The following is a 22,623-nucleotide window of genomic DNA, read 5'->3' as shown; positions in this document are numbered from 1 at the left end:
GATCCCATGTTCCAAAGTGCAATCGATAAAAAGAACCTTCTCAAGGACATGAAAATAAAATTTTTTAAAAATCGGAACAGAGACAGAAATAAGGAAAAACTTTCAGGGCATGGTTGTTGCGTTAAGAAGTTGACCACCAAGAGAGAAACCATTAAGCCAGCCGGTTGTGTGAAGGAGCAACATGACACGTTGGGGAGTAGGGAAAAGGGTTTTGTGAAAAGTGCAAAAGGAAAGAAAGGAAAACAGAAGCGAATTAAACAGCTGGCAGATGTTCCAAGCCACGGTTTTCCAGCGAATAATAGACCCACCCACCCCAAAGATAAAAAGCAAGGAAATTTCCAGGATGATCAAACAGCCAGGCCATTGGTTCCTATTTTGTAGTCTTTGTCTCTTGACAACAGAAAGTTACCTCTAGTAATCATTGGCAGAAGTCCTTCTTACCCCGATAGCTTAAATGCCATGCCTGAAAAATTCAGATTTCTTTCATCCTTCTTCCAAAGACGCTGGGATGGCAGCAGAGAGGATGTTGAGGGTCACTGAGATGCTTCCCAAGGGCAGAACGTTGGACCACTTTCATGCAGTGAGTTGAACTTGATGCCAATGTTTCTCGTGAAGACACTGGACAAGGAGAGCTTCGAAGCCCAGGCTACGAGGCCTACTGAAATTATTGAGCCTCTGCCTGGTCCTTGGCTGCTAAACTGGACCACACCACCTGAAATAACCTGGTTAAATGAATGTCAAGATTCTCAACCTAGTAAATAACAACACAAAAGAGGAACCCCTCAAATGTAGCCTCCTGGTGAGAAATGTCCACCAGAAAAAAAGAAGACCAAAACAAAAAAACAAAAAAAAAAAACAACCCCAAGGACAACCCCAAAGAAAATTAATAATCATAATAATAGCGATAACAATCAAACAACCCTTTGTGGAATCAACATTCCAGGTTCCGTGCATTCAGAAGGCCAACTGGCCCAAGGAAGAGGAGGAGATCTCTCTATTAAACCACAGAGCTTGAGGAGAAGGGGGACTGTTGCGTTGCCATCCACTGTTAGAGCCCTGTGTCTTTTGCAGTTGTGTTAAACCACAAGTAGTTCAACCGAAAGTGTCTGAGATGAAGTGTGAAGAGAAATGGCGGTAGAAACAAATGCATATTTTTTTTTGTCGTTGTTTTGTTTTGCTTTCTTCTATCCCTCACAGTGATGGGTTCTTGATAAATTTCATTTCTCTCTCCCTCTTTCTTTCTTCATTTTTTTTCTCTCTCCAGAAAGTAGAGATGTCTTCCTTCTCTCTTTCTCCCCCTCTCTTGGATTCTTTCCCTTTCACCTGTTTCCGTTTCCTTGTTCTGCATCTTTTCCCTGGCGCCCTAAATCTTAAACAACAGAGTCACAAAAACAGATGACAGCAAACCCAAAAGGACAGGAGGTTCTGTCCTGGCCACTGCTACATTGTCCAGAGAACCCGGTCCTGGGAGAAAAAAAGAGAAACAAGAGGTTACCCTTGTAGATGTTCTTGTTTCAATGAGCAATGAACAATGGCATTTAGACATACACACCACTCCGCAGGCCTAGCGGTTTGGAATATCAGGATATTGCCCCCAAGAATCTGGGTCCTTGATTTACCAACCTCGGAAGGATCAGGGGTGGGTTTCTGCCAGTTCTAGCCTCTTCTATAGAAGAGGTTTCACAAATCTACAGTGCCCTTTTAGAACCGGTTCCAGCTCCCTCCCCCCGCCCGTCCGTACATCATCAAGATGAAGAGCGAGAGGAGGAATTCTGGGAGTTGAAGTCCACAAGTCTTAAAGCTGTCAACTTTGAACACCCCTGGGTTTTTTTTTTCCCTAAAGGGTTCGGGGTACGAGGATCTTGTAACTTGACAGCTTTAAGACTTGCACATTTCAATGCCAGCGTAAAGACATTTCGCTTCACATCTAAGAAGCTTCTTCGGTTCTTCTTCTTCTTCTTGGATAAGAAGCGAAACCACTTCAAGGAAAAAACAAAGTCCAGTTGCCTTTTGGAGAGGGGGAAAAAAAGCACCTTTGGGACAACCATGGATCTGGATGACTGAGAATCACCATAGACAAATCTATCCAAAGGACCTCCAGGAGTTCTGGCTTCTAAAAAGTCCTGTAGGTGGTGCAAAATTTACGGCAAGCCCCCCCCCCCCCCCCAGCCGTTTGCGAAGCGTGAGAAGAGAAGGAGAAGGAAAGACTCACTGATAAGCCGTAAGCTGACATTGTAGGAGCCCAGGCTGTTCGAAGCCAGGCAGGTGTAATTTCCATAATGTCGAACGGTAACATTTGTGAAGAGCAATATGGAGCGGGTGCGTTCGTTCTGGATCTGCAGTCCATCCGAGCCACTAATTAATCTGCTAGGAAGAGGGAGACAACGAGAAAGTAAATAGTTAAAGTATTGTAGTCAGGGGGAAGAAAAAGGACCGTTGTGTTGGGAGAGCGATGGAGGGAGATTTGTACAAGTAGACCTCGCCATCAAACCACAACTGGGACCAGAATTTCCATTTCTAAGCCAAGCAGTTGTTAAGCAAATCGTGATTGATTTTACAACCTTTTTTTTGACATGGTCCTTAAGTGAATCACCGCGGATGTTAAGAGAATTGTGCACTTGTTAAGCAAACATGGCTTCCCCCATTGACTTGGCTTGACGGAAGCCTGCTAGAAGGTCACAAATCACATAACCCCCCAAGACGCTGCCACGCTTGTTATATAAATGCCAGTTGCCAAGTGCCCAAATGTTTATGATGTGACCTTGGGGACGATGCAATAGTTGTAAGAGTGACAATCAGTCACTTTTTTCAGCAGTGTCATAACATCAAACAGTCAAAGATGGTAAGTCAAGAATTAGGTAAAGGTTTCCCCATGCATGCATGCTAGTTGTTCCCGGCTCTAGGGGGCGGTGCTCATCTCCATTTCAAAGCCAAAGAGCCAGCGCTATCCGAAGACGTCTCCGTGGTCATGGGGCCAGCATAACTAAACGCCGAAGGCACACGGAATGCTGTTCCCTTCCCATCAAAGGTGGTCCCTATTTTTCTACTCAAATTTTTCTGTGCTTTCGAACTGCTAGGTTGGCAGAAGTTGGGAAAAGTAATGGGAGCTCACTCCATTACGTGGCGCTAGGGATTCGAACCGCTGAACTGCTGACCTTTCGGATTGACAAGCTCAGCGTCTTAGCTGCTGAGCCACTGAGCCCCTCAAGTCAAGGACTATATTCAATTCCTAATGTTTTTTTCTCTTGGGATTTCTTGGAATTAAGGAAGGGTAGGGAGATGGGTTGATTACAGAATAATCAAAAACAACATATTCCAAGGGTGTCAAACTCAAGGCCCACGGGGTGCTTAAATCTGGCCCATGGAGGAGAACTGCATTGCTGATGCTGCCCTCGAAGGAATCCAGTTTGACACCCCTGAGATATTCTCTCTCTCACACACACACACCCCTCAGTCTCTTTATCACTAAATAATATCAGAGACACCACTCCCCAAACGGGCCTGTGGAAATGCTCTTCTCCTTCAAAGCAATTTTTAGAGTCATTTCTCTTTCCTCCAATTGCATATGAATTAGAAAGACAGGGAGATGTAGAGATTTTTTTTCCATCCAGTAATATAAAATTCAATATCTCACAGTCGTTCATTTTCGTTTTACTGGATAATTTTCAAGCAGTGGGGAAAACCTATAAAGTGGTGATTAATGTTTCTTGGAAGATTTGCTAAACCTCAAAGATTTTTATCCATATCCCAGATAGACAAACTGTCCTTCAACAGCGTGAGACTCTCTGTATATCAGAGGTGGGTTCCTACCAGTTCGCACCTATTCGGTAAAACCGGTTCGTCAAATCTACCGGTTCCACCAGTGGACCCGGAAAGCAGGCCACACCTACAGACGAGGTTCCAAAAATTATCGAAACCCCCCACTGACACACACACACACACACACACACACTGACAGAGAGAGAGAGAAAAAGAGAGAGAAAGGAAGGAAGGAAGGAAGGAAGGAGGGAGGGAGGAAGGAAGGAAGGAAGGAAGGAAGGAAAGAAAGAAAGAAAGAAAGAAAGAAAGAAAGAAAGAAAGAAAGAAAGAAAGAAAGAAAGAAAGAAAGAAAAGGAGAGAGAGGGATGAAAGAAAAAAGAAAAAAGGGACAGAGAGACAAAAGGAAGGAAAGAGAGAGAGAGAGAGAGAGAAAGAGAGAGAGAAAGAAAGAAAACACATGGCCGGCAAGCCACTCCCATCAGGTCACATGGCCGTCAAGCCACTCCCATAAAGGAGGCTACACCCACAGAGTAGGTTCCAAAAATTTTTGAAACCCACCACTGCTGTATATGTTCCAATGCTCATTCGCTTTAGGTTATCATTTCAGATTTTGGAAAATAGGATCAGAAGCATTTTCAGGTCCTTGGTTAATTTCAGGCCGCACAAAGAAACACCAGATTAGAGTAAATCAAGGCTACTGTGAAGAGAGGAAATTTCCCTTGACAGAAATGGGCTTCCCAAAACCTTGTTCCATCTCACAAGAAATATGACAAAATAAAAGTAGAGGGATTCACCATTAAACTTTTTTCTGTGTAACTCTGCTATAGGTTCCATTATTTAAACCAGTGGTTTTTTTTTCAACCTTGGCTACTTTAAGATGTATGGATTCCACTCCCAGAATTCTGTGCTGGCTAAGGAATTCTGGGAGTTGAAGTCCACACCTCTTAAAGTAACCAAAGTTTGGGGGGGGAAAACCATTGGTTTCAACCATGTCGCCGGGTGGGAAGCTTCTTTAGATTTGGACAGATACACAGAAAAGGTGCAATCTCTCTTTTCATCAACATTACTACTCTGATTCCAATCCAACCTTCCCTTTCCCCCGGGTGGTTTTAATATCCATGGTGAATCTTCTATTACACAATAGAAAGTTTGACTCCGTGACCTGCTAAATGAAAAGCCAGTGGTAGGATTCCATTTTTTTTACTACTGGTTCTGTGGGCATGGCTTGGTGGGCATGGCAGAGGAAGAATTCTGTAAAATCTCCAGAGGTGGGTTGCTACCGGTTCGTACCGGTTTGGGTGAACCGGTAGTGGTATTTTGGCCTTGGTTGCCCCAAATGGCAGCGACCCAGGCTGGCCATGCCCCCGAACTGGTTTCCTGGTTGGCAATGCTGTTGCCGGCATATTTTTTACTACATTTTTCATGTTCTGCACATGCACAGAACAATTTATAGTTAACTACGCATGCACATGCAGTGAAGGGAACCCCTGATTCCATCCCCACTCCAGGGGAAGGCTATTGCAAAATCTCCATTTCCTCCCAATCAGCTGGGACTCAGGAGGCAGAGAATAGATAGGGGCATGGCCAGCCAGAGGTGGTATTTACCAGTTCTCCGAACTACTCAAAATTTCCATTACCGGTTCTCCAGAACTGGTCAGAACCTGCTGAATACCACCTCTGTGAAAAGCCCTTTGCTTGTGAACTAAGATTTTATGGCCTTTGGGATGATGTAAAGCATGTTCTACAACCTGACAACTGTCAGATTTCTGAGTTTTTTCATCTCACAATACTGAATTCTTCCCTCCCACCTCCTAATGTGTGGTGGTTATAGTGTTTCCCTTTCTTCTGGTATTTGACTTCCCACACACCCACGGACCTGTCACTGTTTCCCAATAAAAGAAGATAAAGAGTGGCAGTGCCTTCTCTAAGCGCTTTTAACCACAACAGCACCCCAAAGACCCAGGAAAATTGGACCATGAACTTTTATCACCAGTCTAATACAGAAAGAGAAATGGAAGAGACGCTGATCTGGAAGCCATCAAAAAAATCACATTGTCAGATGTCAATCTTGGCAAAATTGGAAAATTGATCCTGAGAATCAGGTGGGCTCCATCCCTTCAGGAGCCCAGAAAGACAGAACAATAATAACTTCTTCCCCGCACAATTTATACCACTCTTCACCCAGGAATAGCTGTTCTGCTTTCAGATAGAATCTCTGCGATGGTACTGTCAAACAAATTTAGATTTCCCAGGTGTGGGGACATTATACAACTGTGCAGCCATTGAAGATGGGTATTGCTAGCCCATAACCGTGAGATCACATCTGTATTTGCCCTCTGTTTCCTTCCCTACTAACCCCTGTTTATCAAGAGATCTTCCAGAGGGTCTTGAGAAGTTGAGATGGGATGTGGAAAATACGATATGATTAAAGAGATGGGGACACTAAGCTTCCAACTAGTTGCATTCTAAACAAGCACTAAATTAAGAGCCCTTGGCTTGTGAACTAAATGCAACAGGAATCCTTTTAAGAGCCGAGATGGCGCAGTGGTTAAATGCAGCACTGCAGGCTACTGCTAGATCAGCAGTTCAGCGGTTCAAATCTCACCGGCTCAGGGTTGACTCAGCCTTCCATCCTTCCGAGGTGGGTAAAATGAGGACCCGGATTGTTGGGGGCAATATGCTGACTCTCTGTAAACCGCTTAGAGAGGGCTGAAAGCCCTATGAAGCGGTATATAAGTCTACTGCTATTGCTAAGTCTACTGCTATTGCTTTTGATCTAGTGGTTAAGGTACCAAGATAGAAAGCTTCAGGCCATGAATTATAATCCCACTTTATCAGTGAAAGCCAGCTGGGTAACTTTGGGCCAATCACTAGGACACAGTGAGTTCTAATCCTGCCTAAGGCATGAAAGTTAGCTAGGTGACTTTGAGTTAATCGCCAGGAGATGGTGAATTCTAGTCCTGCCTGAGGCATGAAAGCCAGCTGGGTGACTGAGTTAATCACCAGGAGATGGTGAATTCTAGTCTTGCCTTAGGCATGAAAGCTGGTTGGGTGAGCTTGGGCTAGTCTTAGTCCAATTAACCTCACTGGGATGTTGTTGTGGGGAAAATAGAAGGAGGAAGGTGTGTCGGATAAGTTTGCCACCCTAAGTTATTCATAAAAAATAATAAAGTCGACTTGTAAATAAATAAATAAACTTCAGGATTTTATGGCCTTCACAGCTGCCCTCACGATTTATTGGCCTAGGAAGTCCTCATCTCCAGAGGCTTGCTAATCTAAGTAAGGATGATGGAAGCTTTGGTGCAACGTACTTTGATGGGTATGTCATGGCTGTCAGGATTACAGAAATAATGTCCAGGCACAATCGGAGTGTTTAGCAAAATGCGCAACCAGAGAAGCCATCGATCTACCCTACTTGTGGCAGCCGCTTTCCCACCCCCTTCCCAGCTGAGCTTAGTCACTGTTTGGGACTTGCCAGGTGCTCACAAGCCCTTTGCATTGCAATCCCAGGCAGGCAGCCAAAATGGGAGATTTATTGCCTCCCCCCACCCCCATGCAAGCACCCGCCTTGCCCGAGGGATAGGGTACCACACACGACCGAGGCATCACGTTCTGCTTGGTGGATCACAAATTAATCTGCATTAAACAATCGCGACTATGTGCCACGAGATTGTTTAATACGACTGCAATTCGGGAAGGGGAGAAGCACGGGGTGTCGTTGAACTAACGAGACACGCAGCCTGGCTGCACAGACAGTTCCTTCACCCTGTGCTATTTGTCTGTCTGCTGCGCCAGACTGTTTCCCCCCTCTATTATACGAGATGATCTGATCATTTCTTAAGCCAGTACTTCACTAACTGCATGGATTTCCAGATGGTTTCTGAGCCCAATTCAGAACACGCGGGGTTTTAAATTTTAAAACCCTGGAGGGGTGACCTGAAGGATCCCTTCTCTTGTAAGCCAAATTAAAGCATCTTCAACAGGTAAGCTAGACCACACCTAGAGTACTGCATCCAGTTTTGGTCACCACACCAGTGGTGGGTTGCCGGTGGCATCCTCGTGCACGCGTGCAGTTCACGCATGCGTCTTAGCGCCTGCGCGATGCTCCAGCTGCTCACGGAGAATCGCGCAGGCGCTGTATGTGCCATGCGCCTGTGTGGAAGCGCAGAAGCCTTCATAGACCGGTAAGGAGCGTGGGCGGGCGTGTGGGCCCTTCAGCGATCCCGGAAGTTACTTACTTCTGGGTTCACTGACCAACCGGTCTGCGGGGACCGCCACGAACCGGTTGAAACTCACCGCTGCACCACAGTATAAAAAAAGATGTTGAGATTCTAGAAAAAGTGCAGAGAAGAGCAGCCAGGATGATCAGGGGACTGGAGACTAAAACATACGATGAATGGGTGCAGGAACTGAGCATGGCTAGTCTAGAGAAGAGAAGGACCAAGGGACACGTGATAGTAGTGTTCCAATATTTGAGGGGCTGCCAAAGAGAGGGAGGGGGTCAAGCTATTTTCCAAAGCACCTGAAGGCCAGGCAAGGAATAATGGATGGAAAATGAACAAGGAGAGATTCAACCTGGAAATAAGGATAACTTTTCTGACAGTGAGAACAATCAACCAATGGAACAGAAGTTGCCCTCGGAACTTGTGGGGGCTTCATCACTTGAGACTTTCAAGAAGAGATCGGACTGCCATTTGTCAGAAATGGTGTAGGTCTCCTGCTTGAGGGGGGGGGGTTTGGAAGGTCCCTTCCAACTCTGTTAATCAGTTATCTGTTAATGTCCAAACTTGGCAACTTTTAAGACTTGTGGACTTCAACTCCCAGAATTCCCCAACCAGCCATGTTGAAGTTCACCAGTCTTAAAGGTTGTCAGGTTTGGACATCCCTGATCTATAGATCCTTTGCTTGGATTAGTGCAAAAATATAAAACTATCCTCCAATTTTAAAGAGTTTTCCTTCCATCTGAGAAAAGAGTGAGCATATACTGTATGTATCTATTCACTGGATTTATACGACCATTCCAGTCCCAAATGCAGCTCCGGGCAGCATACAACAATAAAAGATAAAATGAAATACAACAAAACTCCACAGAGGACAACACGAAAGAACATTTGAGACACACTAAGACCTATTCAGTTTTATGGAATGAGCCTGAAAGAAGAGCCAAGTAGCCGGGGCCTTCCAAAAAGCACTGAGGCAGGAATAAGATTTGAAAATGGTTGCAAAGGAGAGGAGAACATTGGCAAATACTGTATCTCATTGATGGAATGGAAGAATGTGGTGCCTTATTTTTAAGATGACCAAGTTGTTGGGGTGAACATTCTCCCTTGTTCTGACCAAGGCTTCCCAAGAGCATGAAGCCACTCCTTCTCCTGAGAAAAAAACCCTTTTATTAATTGACTGTGAATTCTGCTCCTTGACATCTGGCAAAGTCTTTCAAGGGAGGATTTACAGTCACAGACCTTATCTGGCTTGGAGAGCTGCCAGATTGATATTTGCAAAACTTGGCAAGGAGTCTCCGAGAGTCACAAACCAATGAAGCGAACTAATTGTCTCCTGCAAACTCCACTCCCCTTTCGCTCCTCTTTTATTTCCTCTGGGAGGGGCCATTCATCGTCCACCTCTGGTCTTACTCCCAAGTTGACTCCCGTTCTTTAGTTATTCCCTTCATCTGGCAACTCTATGCATGCGCACACTGGGAAGAGGCTCCAGCTGTTCGTCTGCCTCACTGATGTCTGACTGAAGGCAGCTGATAACTGGCATACAGCCCTGGCTCACTCTCTGCCTCCAACACAGAGCCCTCGTCCGAGCCTTCTCCAGATTCTAGGACTGGCCCATGTTCCTCCCCAACCTCCTCACTGTCCGAATCTGCTGCCAGCTCTGCTGGCAGGCCACAACATCCCTTTCCTTGTTCATCTCCTCTCTAAAAGTCTGTATCTTCCTGGATTATCTTCTCACACTTCCATTAAATCTCACAGGAACTCATCAGGAGATAATCCAACCTGTGGATATTTTTTTCTCAGGAGCAATGTTTTTGTCACCACTCCAAGGGCTCCTGCCATTGAGAAGTTCTCCTGGTGGAGATTGTCCAAATTCCTCTCTGCTCGGTTGTAATGTGAATTTGTTTAAGAAAGTGTGAAGTCCATCTCTCCCTATTTCGTGTGTCCTAGGGTGACTGTCCTCTTTGCCTAAAACAAGAGTTCTCCAAGCATCCTTCAAGATGTGTGGGCACTTCAATTCCACAACTCCCATCCAATCAATCCCAAGGCACTCTAGGAATTGAAGACATGTGGAAACGTTTGCACTAAAAAGTTGGCAGAGTGCCATTGTCTCTTCTCATGGGTGACACTGAAGGAGATGGGAAAACACAGACTTACTGCTTGTCGTCTTTGAACCACTGAAATTCTGCAGCGGGCACAGCCATGGCTTCGCAGCGCAAGAGGGCTGTCTTTCCTATCAAGGGGTGGGAATCTTTGACATCCGTGATCAGCGGAGGATCTGGGAAAAAACAGAATTGGAGGTCAACAGTGAAAGACTCTCTCCCTGCAGCCTTCAACTATGGGCAGAAAAGATCTTCAAGGGAGAATCTTAAAAAAACTCTGAAAGGGCCATAGAAGGATCCCAAATTCCCCCCCATTTGGATTCAGTGGTCTTTCTAACTCCAAAATATAACTTCTCCCATCATCCCCTGTAGCTGAGTTCATTCCAAGAAGGGAAGGAGAAAATTAAATCAGTCCTCTGCCTCATATTGCCAGACAAATGAATGGAATGGCATAATAGTTTAAGATGCTGGCCAGGAGACTGGGAGTTCTATTTCCACCCTAGGCAGGAAAGCTGGCTGGGTGTCTTTGGGCCATTCACCAGGAGATGATGAGTTCTAGTCCCGCTTTAGGCATGAAAGCCAGCTGGATCAGTTTGCCCAGTCATTTTCTCTCAGCCCAATCCACCTTACGGAGGAGTTGTTGTGAGGAAATAAACAGGAGGATGAGGGAGTGTTAGTTACCCTGATTCCTTGAAAATAAGACCTCCCCAGATAATAAGCCCAATTGGGCTTTTGAGCACATATGCCAAAATAAGTCTTCCCCCAAAATAAGCCCTCTCTGAAAATATTGCAACATAGCAGCAGCCATGAGGTGACCACGCTTGCCACCTCCTGCACCTCAAAAATAATAAGACCTCCCCCCAAATAAGGCCAAGTGGCTACCTGAGAGACCGCCTCCTGCCACATACCTCCCAATGACCAATAAGATCACACAGGTTGGGCCTCCTCCGGGTGCCATCAACCGGACAATGTCGGCTGGCGGCCCCTCGGGGGAGGGCCTTCTCTGTTGCTGCGCCAGCCCTATGGAACGAACTACCCATAGAAATCCGGACCCTCGGACCCTCCGGACCCTTACCACTCTCCCGGCCTTTCGTAAAGCCACTAAGACCTGGCTGTTCCGGCAGGCCTGGGACTGCTGATTATATCCAGCCCCACTGGACTGGTTGTATGATGTGTCAATTTTTATAGATATTTTTATCTATAATTTTTAAATAAGCTTTTTTATCTTGCTTGTGAGCCACCCAGAATTCTAATGGGAGTGGGCGGCATACAAATTTTATTAAACTTGAAACTCAAAACAAGTGCTTATTTCAGGGGTCAAAAGAAAATAAGACCCTGTCTTATTTTCAGGGAAACAGGGTATGTTGCCTTACTTATAAAGTGATAATGGTGGAATAAAAATTAATGAGAGGAGAGGAGAGAAAAAAGAGAAAAGAGAATTGAATATAATAAACCTAACTAAGGTTAACTAATCAACATATACAGATGGTGAAAAGGTAGCCGTCAGGTTTATAAATGAGCTGCTGAGACCGTGAGGTGTGAACACAACAGAAGCCTACAGCTGATTTCTAAGCTTAGATCCTCCATCAATCATTGGATTTCTGTTGAAACCCTCTTGCTCAGGTCCAGGAATTGCAGATAGCAATAGCAATAGCAGTTAGACTTATATACCGCTTCATAGGGCTTTCAGCCGTCTCTAAGCGGTTTACAGAGTCAGCATATATTGCCCCCACAGTCTGGGTCCTCATTTCACCCATCTCAGAAGGATGGAAGGCTGAGTCAACCTTGAGCCGGTGAGATTAGAACCGCTGAACTGCAGATAACAGTCAGCTGAAGTGGCCTGCAGTACTGCACCCTAACCACTGCGCCACCTCGGCTCTTTATATGCAAATGAAGCTACTGCCTGCCTTTAGATGCAAATGAAAATAAAAACAGGTGAGCATGCAGGACAGAAAGGAAATGAAAAGTCGCCTCACAATTGACTGTGATAAGGACGTGTTTGCTGTCTGGTGTTGAGACCCCGTTTGCTGTAACGCACTCGTATTCCCCAGCTTGTTCTCGGTTGATCTCTGAGATTTCCAGATATTCTCCTTCACTGGTGAATCCATCTGTGGGGAGGGAGCAGGAGGGAGGCAGGAACGGGGTCAGGGCCAGTGGCAGGGAGACAGACACAAACAGACTTACACACAAGGAAACACACATGACACAACACGGTTATCCAGGCCTCCTCCATGCAGGGGCTGCCCCACACAGGGCAGGCATAAGGGGCAGGCACAGGAGGGAGGAATGCCCAAATGGGCATTCTCACAACCAACCCTTAAGTGATCTTTAGCTCAAAGCACACACTGAATTTTCAAAGAACATCTTGTACTACTGCAAAAATGAAGGAGAAGAAACATGGGTTCCCAGAGCGAGATAGTTGGAGTGCAGAAAGCAAATTCAGAGCTAGGGGTGGCTATCATAACTGTGGTGAAATTGCCATATTCTATAGGGGTGGAGATGGGGACGGTAAAGCTACTGCCTGCCTAGTTTTAAGATTACAGTCAAGATTTCCCTGTCAATCATGTCCGACTCTAGGGCAAAATGCTCATCTTTGTTTCTTGGCCGAGGGAGCCAGCGTTGTCCAAAGACCATTTCCATGGTTATGTGGACAGCGTTGTTCTCTTCCCACCAAAGTGGTACCTGTTTATCTACTTGCATTTGCATGCTTTTCGAACTGTTAGGTGGGCAAGAGCTGGGACAAGAACAGGCGCTCACCCTGCTGCGCAGAACTTGGGTCTCAAACCCGGGCTGTCAGCTCTCCAAGCGCAGCGGTCTTTAACTGATGAGCCATCGCGGGCCCCCTCCAATTTTAAGATTATCTATTGATTAAACTGAAGGGACGTGGTGGCTCAGTGGCTAAGATGCTGAGCTTGTTGATCAGCAAGGTTCGCAGTTTGGCTGTTCAAATCCCTAGTGCCATGTAATGGAGTGAGCTCCCGTTACTTGTCCCAGCTTCTGCCAACCTAGCAGTTCGAAAGCTTGTAAAAATGCAAGTAGAAAAATAGGGACCACCTTTGGTGGGAAGGTAACAGCGTTCCGTGCGCCTTCAGTGTTGAGTCATGCCGGCCACATGACCACGGAGACGTCTTCGGACAGCGCTGGCTCTTCGGCTTTGAAATGGAGATGAGCAGCGCCCCCTAGAGTCAAGAACGACTAGCACATATGTGCAAAGGGAATCTTTACCTATAGATTAAATTGTTGGTGTGTGCAATGAACCCTCTGACACAGTGCAGGAAGGGAAGTAGGAAAGGAAGCTCTCCAATAAGGCTCCATCTTCTGGTGAGTCAGAAATGCAGTGTTCCTATTAGGATGTCATCACTCGCTACCTCGCCTTGTTCCTTTCCATTCACAACATATCATGCAAAATGTCAAAACTCCAATTCAAATCTTCGGCAGCGTCGCTTTGCTGCAGCTGTGCTCCTTTTATGAATGAAGCAAAATTCCGCACGAAGGGAAGGCGGCTTTTTGTGCGTGGCAGGAACAAACCGGGCCAAGAGATAAACAAAAGGGCATTGTCTCCTGCTCGTTATGGGGTCCCGGATGAGGGTTTGATCTACGTGACGTGTAAAATCTCATTCCCCCGTCAATATTGTCTGTTCAGTCCAGCTCACTACTTTTTCCTCTCCCTCCCCCTCCACAAATATCTGGGATTTCATACATATTGCCCACAGCTTTGCAAATGGATTTTTTGCAGCCTTAAAAAAACAACAACAAGGAATCCCATTGATTTATTTAAATGGGGGAATAAGGGATGAGATCAGGGGGAGGGAAAAGATGAAAAATTTAAAAAGGCAGATTTCTGCACTTAGGACTAAAATTCCATCTGCTTAAAAGATGCCTTGGGACCCGGCAGACATCACCTCTGTGCCGGCACCCAAGCTGTGTCTAGACAAGCTCAATCTGGAGAGTTTAAAATGAGCCGTTGATGTCATCCAAATGCTAAACTTGGTCTATTTTAATCTTGGTTCGATATTGGGGCTTAGTGGTTCGATGGACCCAGGCCATTTGATCCGTGGATGACTCAGGATACCTTTCAAACTCTGAACATGCGTTCGTTTATATTTAATCATGTTTAGCATGTGGTGTGAACATCCATTCTCACTCATGCTGGCAATTAGTGGCTTGCAATGGGGGGTTGGGGGGTGGGTGGGGCAGCACCTCCTCCAGTTTTCCTCACCTTTCAGCTGTCGCCAAATTACCGTCGGTTCCGGTTTCCCCACTGCCAGGCAGAGCAAATTCACATTGCTTCCTTCGTTCACCGTCACAGCTGCGGAAATGTTCACGATCCGAGCTGGAACTGTGGGGTTTAAAAGAGAGAGAGAGGCGGCATAATGGCGTGGGAGAATGACCTTGAGAGACAGAAGGAAGAGCTTGAGGTCGGCCCACAAAAGAAGGGAGAGATAAAGGTTCAAAAGAAGAGAACAAGTAAAGAGCTACTGGAGATCACTCGATATGTAGAGACTCAATTGGAATAATGGTTAAAGACACTGGATGAGAAGCTGGGACACAGGGAGTTCTAGTCCTGGTTTAGGCACAAATCCAGTGAGTGACTTTGGACCAGTGTTTCTCTCCAAGGGTGGGCTTCAAAAATTTTGGCAACGAGTTCTCTGCCCAGTTGCTGGGTGGGTGGGGGCATGACCTAGCCAGCCTCCTGCACCATGGTGTGTGTGTGTGGGGGGGGGGTTGCCTTCCCCAGGCCCCGGAAGCTCTCTTCGAGCCTCCGGGAGGGCAAAAACGTCATCTCCTGGGCTCCGGAGACCCTCCAGGGGCTGGGAATGGGCCCATTTCTGGCCTTCTGGAACTTCCAGGAGGCCCATTTTTCTCCCTTCCTGAGCGTCCGCACAGGCCCTGTATTTACCTGGCATCCCAAACGAGCCATGTGGGGACTCCTGGGAAGGGTTAGGGTTAGGCGGTAGGGTGGGTAGGCTGGGGCAGGGTGCACGGGACCAGCCAGAGGTCAGATTTGAAGGTTCTCTGAAATGGGCATATTCTTAGCTAGAGGTTCTCCCAAATCCATGTGAACCCACAGCAGCCCTCCCTGCTTCTCTCTCTCTCTCTCTCTCTCTCTCTCTCCCTCTCTCTCTCTCTCTCTCTGTCTCTCTCTTTCTCTCTCTCTCTCCCCCCCACCCCCCACCCCAGAAGAAGAAGGCAACGGTAAACCACTTCTGAAAATGCTACCAAGACAACTGCAGGAACTTGTAAACCATAACTACAATTAGATTTGGGGGGGGGGGAGTAGTCTGTTCAATAGAGCTTTCTCCCACACAAATGCATACGTACAGATTTAACAGCATAAGCTCCACCCAAATGGGCTTAGAGAGGAGGAAAAAGATTGGGTTGTAAATTCAACTGGAGGTTGAATTCAACTGGAGTTGTACTCATTTTCTCTATACTTCTGCTTTTGTTTGTTTGTTTGTTTGTTTGTTTTTTTAATTTATTTGTATGCCGCCTTTTTCCCTAAGGGGACTCAGGGCGGCTCACAACTCACAACTCACAACTTGTCCTGTAATTAGACACGATCACCACTTCTCCAGAAATGGGGGGAGGGGAATACCAATTAAACGTGACTGAAAGGAGGTGTTACTGTCGGAAATGTAAAGATTTGCACTTGGTTGATGAAGGGAATTCCAAAATCTCCCTCGGCCAACTCTTCTGCCATCTAGTGACCAGCCTTCACCACGACTGACAGAAACCCCCAGGAGAAAATACAAAAGCACTGGAGATGTGCAGCCAACATCAGATGCACCGTACTCCCCACATTTCATGAATCACCACCCCACCTGCCTTATTTTTGGACTTCTTCCTCCACAAATCTCAGCACGGGAGGCTTTGGGCTCCCTTCCCTGTTGCAGCGGAAGAAGACACCCCCTCCGTCAATGAAAAAAAAATACATCCCCCCCCTCCCCAGATTGGGCCTAACGATCCACATTGTTTTCATGATAAACTGGGGCTGTGTCTGCAGTGGCAGAGCGATGGGAGAAGGAGAACAGCTGTTTCCTTAATCTGGAGGTTGCTTATCCCAGACTGGGCCCAATCAGTTTGCATTGTAGCAGCTTCCCGGCTGATAGCAACTACGAGAAAGGGGGACGTGTGGGACTATAATTATGGGGTGCATAGTGTTGCAGTTGTGGCTTTTGCTAATAAGGCAGAAAGGCTGGAGGCGCCTGGGAATTGGGAGAGAGAGAGAGAGAGAGAGAGGGGGGGGGAGGGAGGGAGGGAGAGAAATTAGCTGGTTTTGACAGCTGGGAAGCGACTTGAGTTCTGTGAGGCCAAACTACACACCCACTTCTTTGAGAATTTATAGATGGAGATGATCTATTTCTCTACAGATGCTTTGTCTGGGTTCACACAACTTTTTTTTAACTACACTACTTTGGAACTGGCTAATTTGGATTGGCCACTCAGATGAGCCGATGCCAGAGGTGTTCAGCCAGTTCTCTCCGGTTCGGGTGAAGTGGTAGTAGTGGCTGCGGGAGGCTCCGCCCACCCACTCCAACATAATGTGTGAGCACTGCGCATGCACAGAAGGCGGCGCACAGGAGCAGACGAGCATGCTCACATTTGCGAACTGGTAGGGAAGGTAAGTGAATCCCACCTCAGGCCTATGCTGCAAGGTGAAGCCATCGTATAGTTTATGGGAGGAGTCCAAAAGGAAATAGGCATCGGTTTTGCGGATCTAGTATGAGAGTTTAGCCTGTGATGTGAATCACACCTTAGGACCGGAGTTTCCAACCTTGGCAACTTTAAGACTTGTGGACTTCAACTCTCAGAATTCTCAGATATGAGAGGCAATGTGATTTGGAATATTTCCCTCTCTCCCTTCGGTACCATACAGTCTTATCTGGGCACTACATTACCAAGTTTTGGATTCGGGGCAGTTCCACATTGCACCGCTTCCCTTCCCCAATCTCTCAAAAGCAGCTTGAAGCAAATCCCTCATCCTCTTTGCCTTCCCCGGCTTGGAAATCTGGAGAACTTATCTGAGTTAGTCAGTGTTCCTCTGGCTGAGGCGTAAGAGCTTGCCAAGAATGTCCTATCTCGAACTCCTGCTCCTCTCAAAATAACAAAAATGGCCTCGCCACCACTCTAGTGAAAAGAGAGGGAAAGTACCACATCCTTTCCCAGATGTGCATTGATCTGGCTGTACAGGAAATACCTAGCGGATAGCGATGGGAACAATCTGCCAAGCATGCCAGCCACCCTTGTTGCCCGGAGCAGAAGACCTTATAGGAATATTGTTAAAGGTAAAGGTTCCCCTCGTACATATATGCCAGTCATTCCTGACTCTAGGGGGCGGTGCTCATCTCCGTTTCAAAGCGGAAGAGCCAGCGCTGGCCGAAGACATCTCCGTGGTCATGTGGCCGGCATGACTGAATGCCAAAGGCGCACGGAACACTGTTACCTTCCCACCAAAGGTGGTCCCTATTTTTCTACTTGCATTTTTAACGTGCTTTCGAATTGCTAGGTTGGCAGAAGAAATATTGTAAGGAAACATCTAAAAAAAAACCAAGACTTTCTACCCATTGCAATTTCACGAACAGCATCACAGGACAGAATCAAGCTGGCTCAGTTTCTCAACATGGTGACCTCCGAGAGGTCTGATTTGTGCAAAGGGCGTCGGCCGGAGGTGTTCCAGACCCTCCCCTTCCTTTCCTTGCACCCATACCATGTACGATGAGGTACACCTGCGAGGTGTGAGGCTTGTCCTGGGTCTGGAAAGAACATGTGTAGAGCCCTTCGTCGTACACATCGACGTGGCTGATCATGATGCTGAACTCGGAGGGGCTGTACTGGAGAAGCTGCACTCGCAGGTCAATGGACCACTTGTCGTTTCCAGCGTACAAGATATTGGAACGGTTCAGCCAAGCCACACGCGTCACCTGTTGGTCTATGTAGCAGCTGCAGAGAAGGGGAGGCAGAAGGAAGAAGAGTGAGTGTCTAATGGAGAATCTCAATCATCCAGGTCATGGTTGTCCCAAAGGTGTTTTTTTTCCCCTGAGGACAACTGGGCTTTCTTTGTTTTTTTGTTTGTCTTTGAAAACATTTTGCTTCTCATCCAAGAAGCTTCTTCTGTGTTAGAACTGAGGAAGCTTCTTGGATGAGATGTGAAATGTTTTCAGAGGAGAAAGAAACAAGAAACTCCTTGGAAGAGTGAGGAACAGGGGAACAGAAGAGAAAAAAAGCAAAGAGATTGGCTTTCCACCTCAAATGCTTTGAATCGTGGTTTGAGAGACCGCCTATTGCCAATTACCTCCACTAGGCCAATAAGATCCCATAGATTAGGCCTCCTCCGAATTCCATCAGCCGGTCAATGTCGACTGGCAACTACCCGGAGGAGAGCCTTCTCGGTGGCTGCTCCAACCCTCTGGAACGAACTCCCTGTGGAGATTCGTACCCTCACCACCCTCCAGACCTTCCGCGTAGCCCTTAAAACCTGGCTGTCCCAACAGGCCTGGGGCTAAATAGCAATAGCAATAGCAATAGCAGTAGACTTATATACCGCTTCATAGGCCTTTCAGGCCTCTCTAAGCGGTTTACAGAGAGTCAGCATATTGCCCCCAACAATCTGGGTCCTCATTTTACCCACCTCGGAAGGATGGAAGGCTGAGTCAACCCTGAGCCAGTGAGATTTGAACCGCTGAACTGCTGATCTAGCAGTAGCCTGCAGTGCTGCATTTAACCACTGCGCCACCTCGGCTCTTAAAAGACTTCAACCCCACCCGAATAGTATGACTGTTGCACCTTTTAACGATGTATTGTCTTCATGTATGTAACTTGTTTGTCCTTCCCTCCTCCTGAATTGTGAGCCGCCCTGAGTCCCCTCAGGGAAAAGGGCGGCATACAAATAAAGTAAATCCAAATCCAAATCCAAATCTAATTGAAGGATCTCTTGTGAAATAATTGTGTAAGCCATAACTGAATCTCACCTCAATTATTTTAATTTGTCCAACACACTTCTTAAGATAGGCTCCCCAAAGCATAGCCGTCCTATCGTGGATCAGAATGTAGTAGATCATAGCGGGGCAAGGTTTTCTGAATTACACATGACTCCACTTACAATCAGTTGTAAAAGTCAGCCCATTTTTATCCCTGAAGGACGGATGTATCACCCCCCCTTTAGGAAAGACAGGAAGGAAGAGGGAAGAACATCCTAACTCCAGGTTCTTCTCAGGGCACCGGAAAGCCTCTGGGTGCCCCCTCCCCATGCTCTTTGAAGTCCCCAAACCCATGTTATTATAGCATCCGTTCTCTAATTTGATTAATGATTTAAAAAAGCAAGATAAAAACAAATGCTAACTAATATAAAATAGGAAAAAGGAAAGAACAACAAAGTCAGCGAAAGAAAAGCTCAAAGTGCAAGAGAAGAAAAAGAAAGGAAGACACCCCCCACCCCTCTTCTTTGTGGAAACCTCTGAGATATCAGAACACTGCTATCATGTCCCCCCTAATCCTCCTTTTCATTAAACTAGACATACCCAGTTCCTGCAGCCGTTCTTCATATGTTTTAGCCTCCAATCTCCTAATCATCTTTGTTGCTCTTCTCTGCACTCTTTCTAGAGTCTCCACATCTTTTCTACATTGTAGGCAGAGGTGGTATTCAGCCGGTTCGGACCAGAGGTTGTATTCAGCCGGTTCGCACCAGTTTAGCCAAACCAGCAGTGGTGGCGGAACTTTTCACCGGTTCGGTCGAACCCATAGTGGTGACCAAGCTGACACCATCATACCTGCGCAGAAGGTCCTGCACACGCCCAGACGTGTTCATGTGCTCCAAACCGGTAGCCAAGGAAATAGGATTTCATGCCTGGTTTGAACCGGTTCACCAGAATCGGTCGCGGAAATCGTGGGTGGCTCCTGCCCGCCCACCCCGTCTCTTCCCCATCCTATTTAGGCACATTTTTGAGGCCGGATGTATGCGGAGAAGGTGCACACGCCTGCAAAGCACATGCGTGGAAGACCTGGCGCGTGCGTGGAAGGGGCGCTTCCGAAATGGCGATAACAAAATGTGAAAGCCACCGCTGATCGTAGTGACAACCAAATAAAAAAGCTAACAATATAAAAAGGAGGAGGTGACGACATCTCAACAATATAATTTGAATTTAATTTGAATTTAATAAAAAGGAGACAACAATGTCCTAAGTTTTGTGAACCTGCTGTGTCTACAAGGACTCCTTCAAATGCAACCTCTTTCAACCAGGCTTTGGATGCTCCCTCCCACTGCCTCCACCTGACCCTCCCAAGCACCTTGTGGCCTGGGTTCTCCCCAGCCAGCTAGGCCCCCTAATTTCTACAGACACGCTGTCACTGCCCTGCTGCTCCGAGAGGGAAGATTTAATTATTCAAATGTTTTTTTTTCCTCTTGCTTGAAGGCAAAGGGCACTAAGTCATCTGATTTCTTGGTCCCTGACAGCTGTCAGGCACAGATCGGACAAACACCCGTAAAGATAATGGGGAAAGAGCTTCAAGGAGAAAAGACGTGGAATTCACCCTTTCCAATCAGGGATGACCGAAGTGCTATTGCTGTTGATCTCTCGTGACACAACGCAGCTCAAAAGCCAAGCACCCAGCCAGAAGGGTGCCTTGAAGAAAAAGAGGTTCTGAACTTAACAATGGCAGCAAGATTGTTGGTGGCGCAGTACTGGAAGAAGGAAGAATTGCCTACTATTCAAGAATGGACGTTAAAAGTAGTAAACTTGGCCAAAATCTCAGCATATTTGAAGGACCATTCAGATGAGAAATACAAGCTGGAATGGAGAAGATGGATTGACTACACTCAAAATAAATATCGGACTAAGAAATTTCAATTAGCTTATGAATGAACAAGGAATGTTACAATTTATCTAAAGTTAGCTTAATAAAGGGGGAGTTAAAGTACAAGAGGAGATAGGATGCTATAGTTAGTTAGCTTATGTTAGTGTATGATTGTTAAATGTTTATACCCTGTATTTTACTCTGGGAGGTTGGGGGGAGGGAGGGTTGGAGGGGGGGCAGGGTTGGGGCGGAGGGAGGGAAGGGGAAACATTTGTAAAATCTATTAAAACTCTTTAATTTAAAAAAAAAGAGGTTAGAGTCCCAGACCTTACAGGTTCAAACTTATCCATTTAGGGAAATCATGTCGTTCTTTCCACTTCCTTTTCTTTAAAGAAAAGTTTTATCTCAAGGGAGATCCTCGCTTTATTATCTGCCTCGTTTCTTTGGTCACCATCAAGCCCCAGGGAAATCCAGGTAGATCAGATGAATCTACATAAGTTTATCGTATGCTAAAGCTCTCTACAAGAATCTGAACTACTAATGGTCAAAGCAAGTTGGCGGCAGATAAGAGTCAATGGAATGCAAGGTGGAATGGACTTAGATTTCTTGGGGGTACGAAGGGATTCAAGGCTGATAACGCATTTGACGCCTCCCTTAGTCTCAGCCTGGTCCTCTCCCACAGTTATCCTCAAATACTACTACCACGTACTCAGTGTTGCAAACTGAGGCCGTTGTACAGTAAGCCTTTTCAGCTGTGGATCCTTAATGTCCATCATATTCTTGGGGTGGACAAAAATATTCCACCAACATTTTTGGTTCAAAGCCAAGATATTCCTCCCCTTCCTCCAGATATTTGTGCAACTTTGTGCTCATTTTGAATCTAAATGTCTACTGAATCCTGGAATAGTGGGTTTTGTGTGTCCACAATATCTTCCTTGTTCCAAGAAGTTTGAAAAGTGTTCTCTTCACCCCCTTTATCCAAGTCGCGAATGAAAATGTTGAAGATGACTGGTCCTAGAAATGAACCTGGTGACACTCCTTTGATAACTCCAATTGATTCCTCCCACATGGGATGAGTAACCACCGATGAGCACGTATGACTTTTAGCGAGTTACGGCTCTATATAATTGCCATGCCATTCAAACCCCACTTAATTATCTTGCTGAGAATGTCATGGGGTACTTTGTCAAATGCTTTACCGAAGTCATGATATATTACGTTCCCAACATCCCCACTATCTACTCAGGGAGATACTCAATCAAAAAATAAATAAATGAAAGGCAGTTAATCTGTCAGGACTTGCTCTTGACAAATCCATGCTGACTTCTGAAAATCACCACATGGTTTTCACAGCGCTGAGAGATACATTGCGCTCTGATCAGCTCTAGAATTCTCTCAGGTATTAATGTCAAAGCTAGATGACAGGTAGGTCTACAGGTATTTCCCTCCTCTTAAGTAGCAATAGCAATAGCAATAGCAGTAGACTTATATACCGCTTCATAGGCCTTTCAGGCCTCTCTAAGCGGTTTACAGAGAGTCAGCATATTGCCCCCAACAATCTGGGTCCTCATTTTACCCACCTCGGAAGGATGGAAGGCTGAGTCAACCCTGAGCCGGTGAGATTTGAACCGCTGACCTGCTGATCTAGCAGTAGCCTGCAGTGCTGCATTTAACCACTGCGCCACCTTGGCTCTTAAGTCTCACCCTTTCTCAAATATTTCTCTAACCTAGTGGATAAAGCAGTGTTTTTC

The 22,623-nt window shown here is 46.2% G+C and overlaps 1 protein-coding gene across 2 annotated transcripts in view; it reads right to left on the bottom strand.

The window, feature by feature from the left end:
• Nucleotides 1–878: 878 nt before the first annotated feature.
• IGLON5 (IgLON family member 5) overlaps nt 879–22,623 on the bottom strand; it is a 119,036-nt gene continuing 97,291 nt past the window's right edge. Inside the window, exons 3-8 of one of the 2 annotated variants that reach the window (XM_087727257.1) lie at nt 17,790–18,022; nt 14,301–14,420; nt 12,058–12,189; nt 10,137–10,257; nt 2,213–2,367; nt 879–1,464 (exon numbers count right to left, since the gene is read on the bottom strand). In XM_087727257.1, the coding sequence (XP_087583383.1) occupies nt 1,364–1,464; nt 2,213–2,367; nt 10,137–10,257; nt 12,058–12,189; nt 14,301–14,420; nt 17,790–18,022 (862 nt within the window). In that variant the 3' untranslated portion in view covers nt 879–1,363. The remainder of the gene's footprint in view (nt 1,465–2,212; nt 2,368–10,136; nt 10,258–12,057; nt 12,190–14,300; nt 14,421–17,789; nt 18,023–22,623) is intronic. The other variant, XM_087727258.1, reaches the window with a different exon arrangement.

This window comes from Thamnophis sirtalis, unplaced genomic scaffold (assembly GCF_051295495.1).
Source record: "Thamnophis sirtalis isolate CommonGarterSnake01/CBP01778 unplaced genomic scaffold, rThaSir2_p1.2 scaffold_13, whole genome shotgun sequence".
Taxonomy (NCBI): Eukaryota; Metazoa; Chordata; class Lepidosauria; order Squamata; family Natricidae; genus Thamnophis; species Thamnophis sirtalis.
The sequence above is the reverse complement of the archived record's forward strand: the minus strand, read 5'-3'. Positions and strand labels throughout refer to the sequence as shown.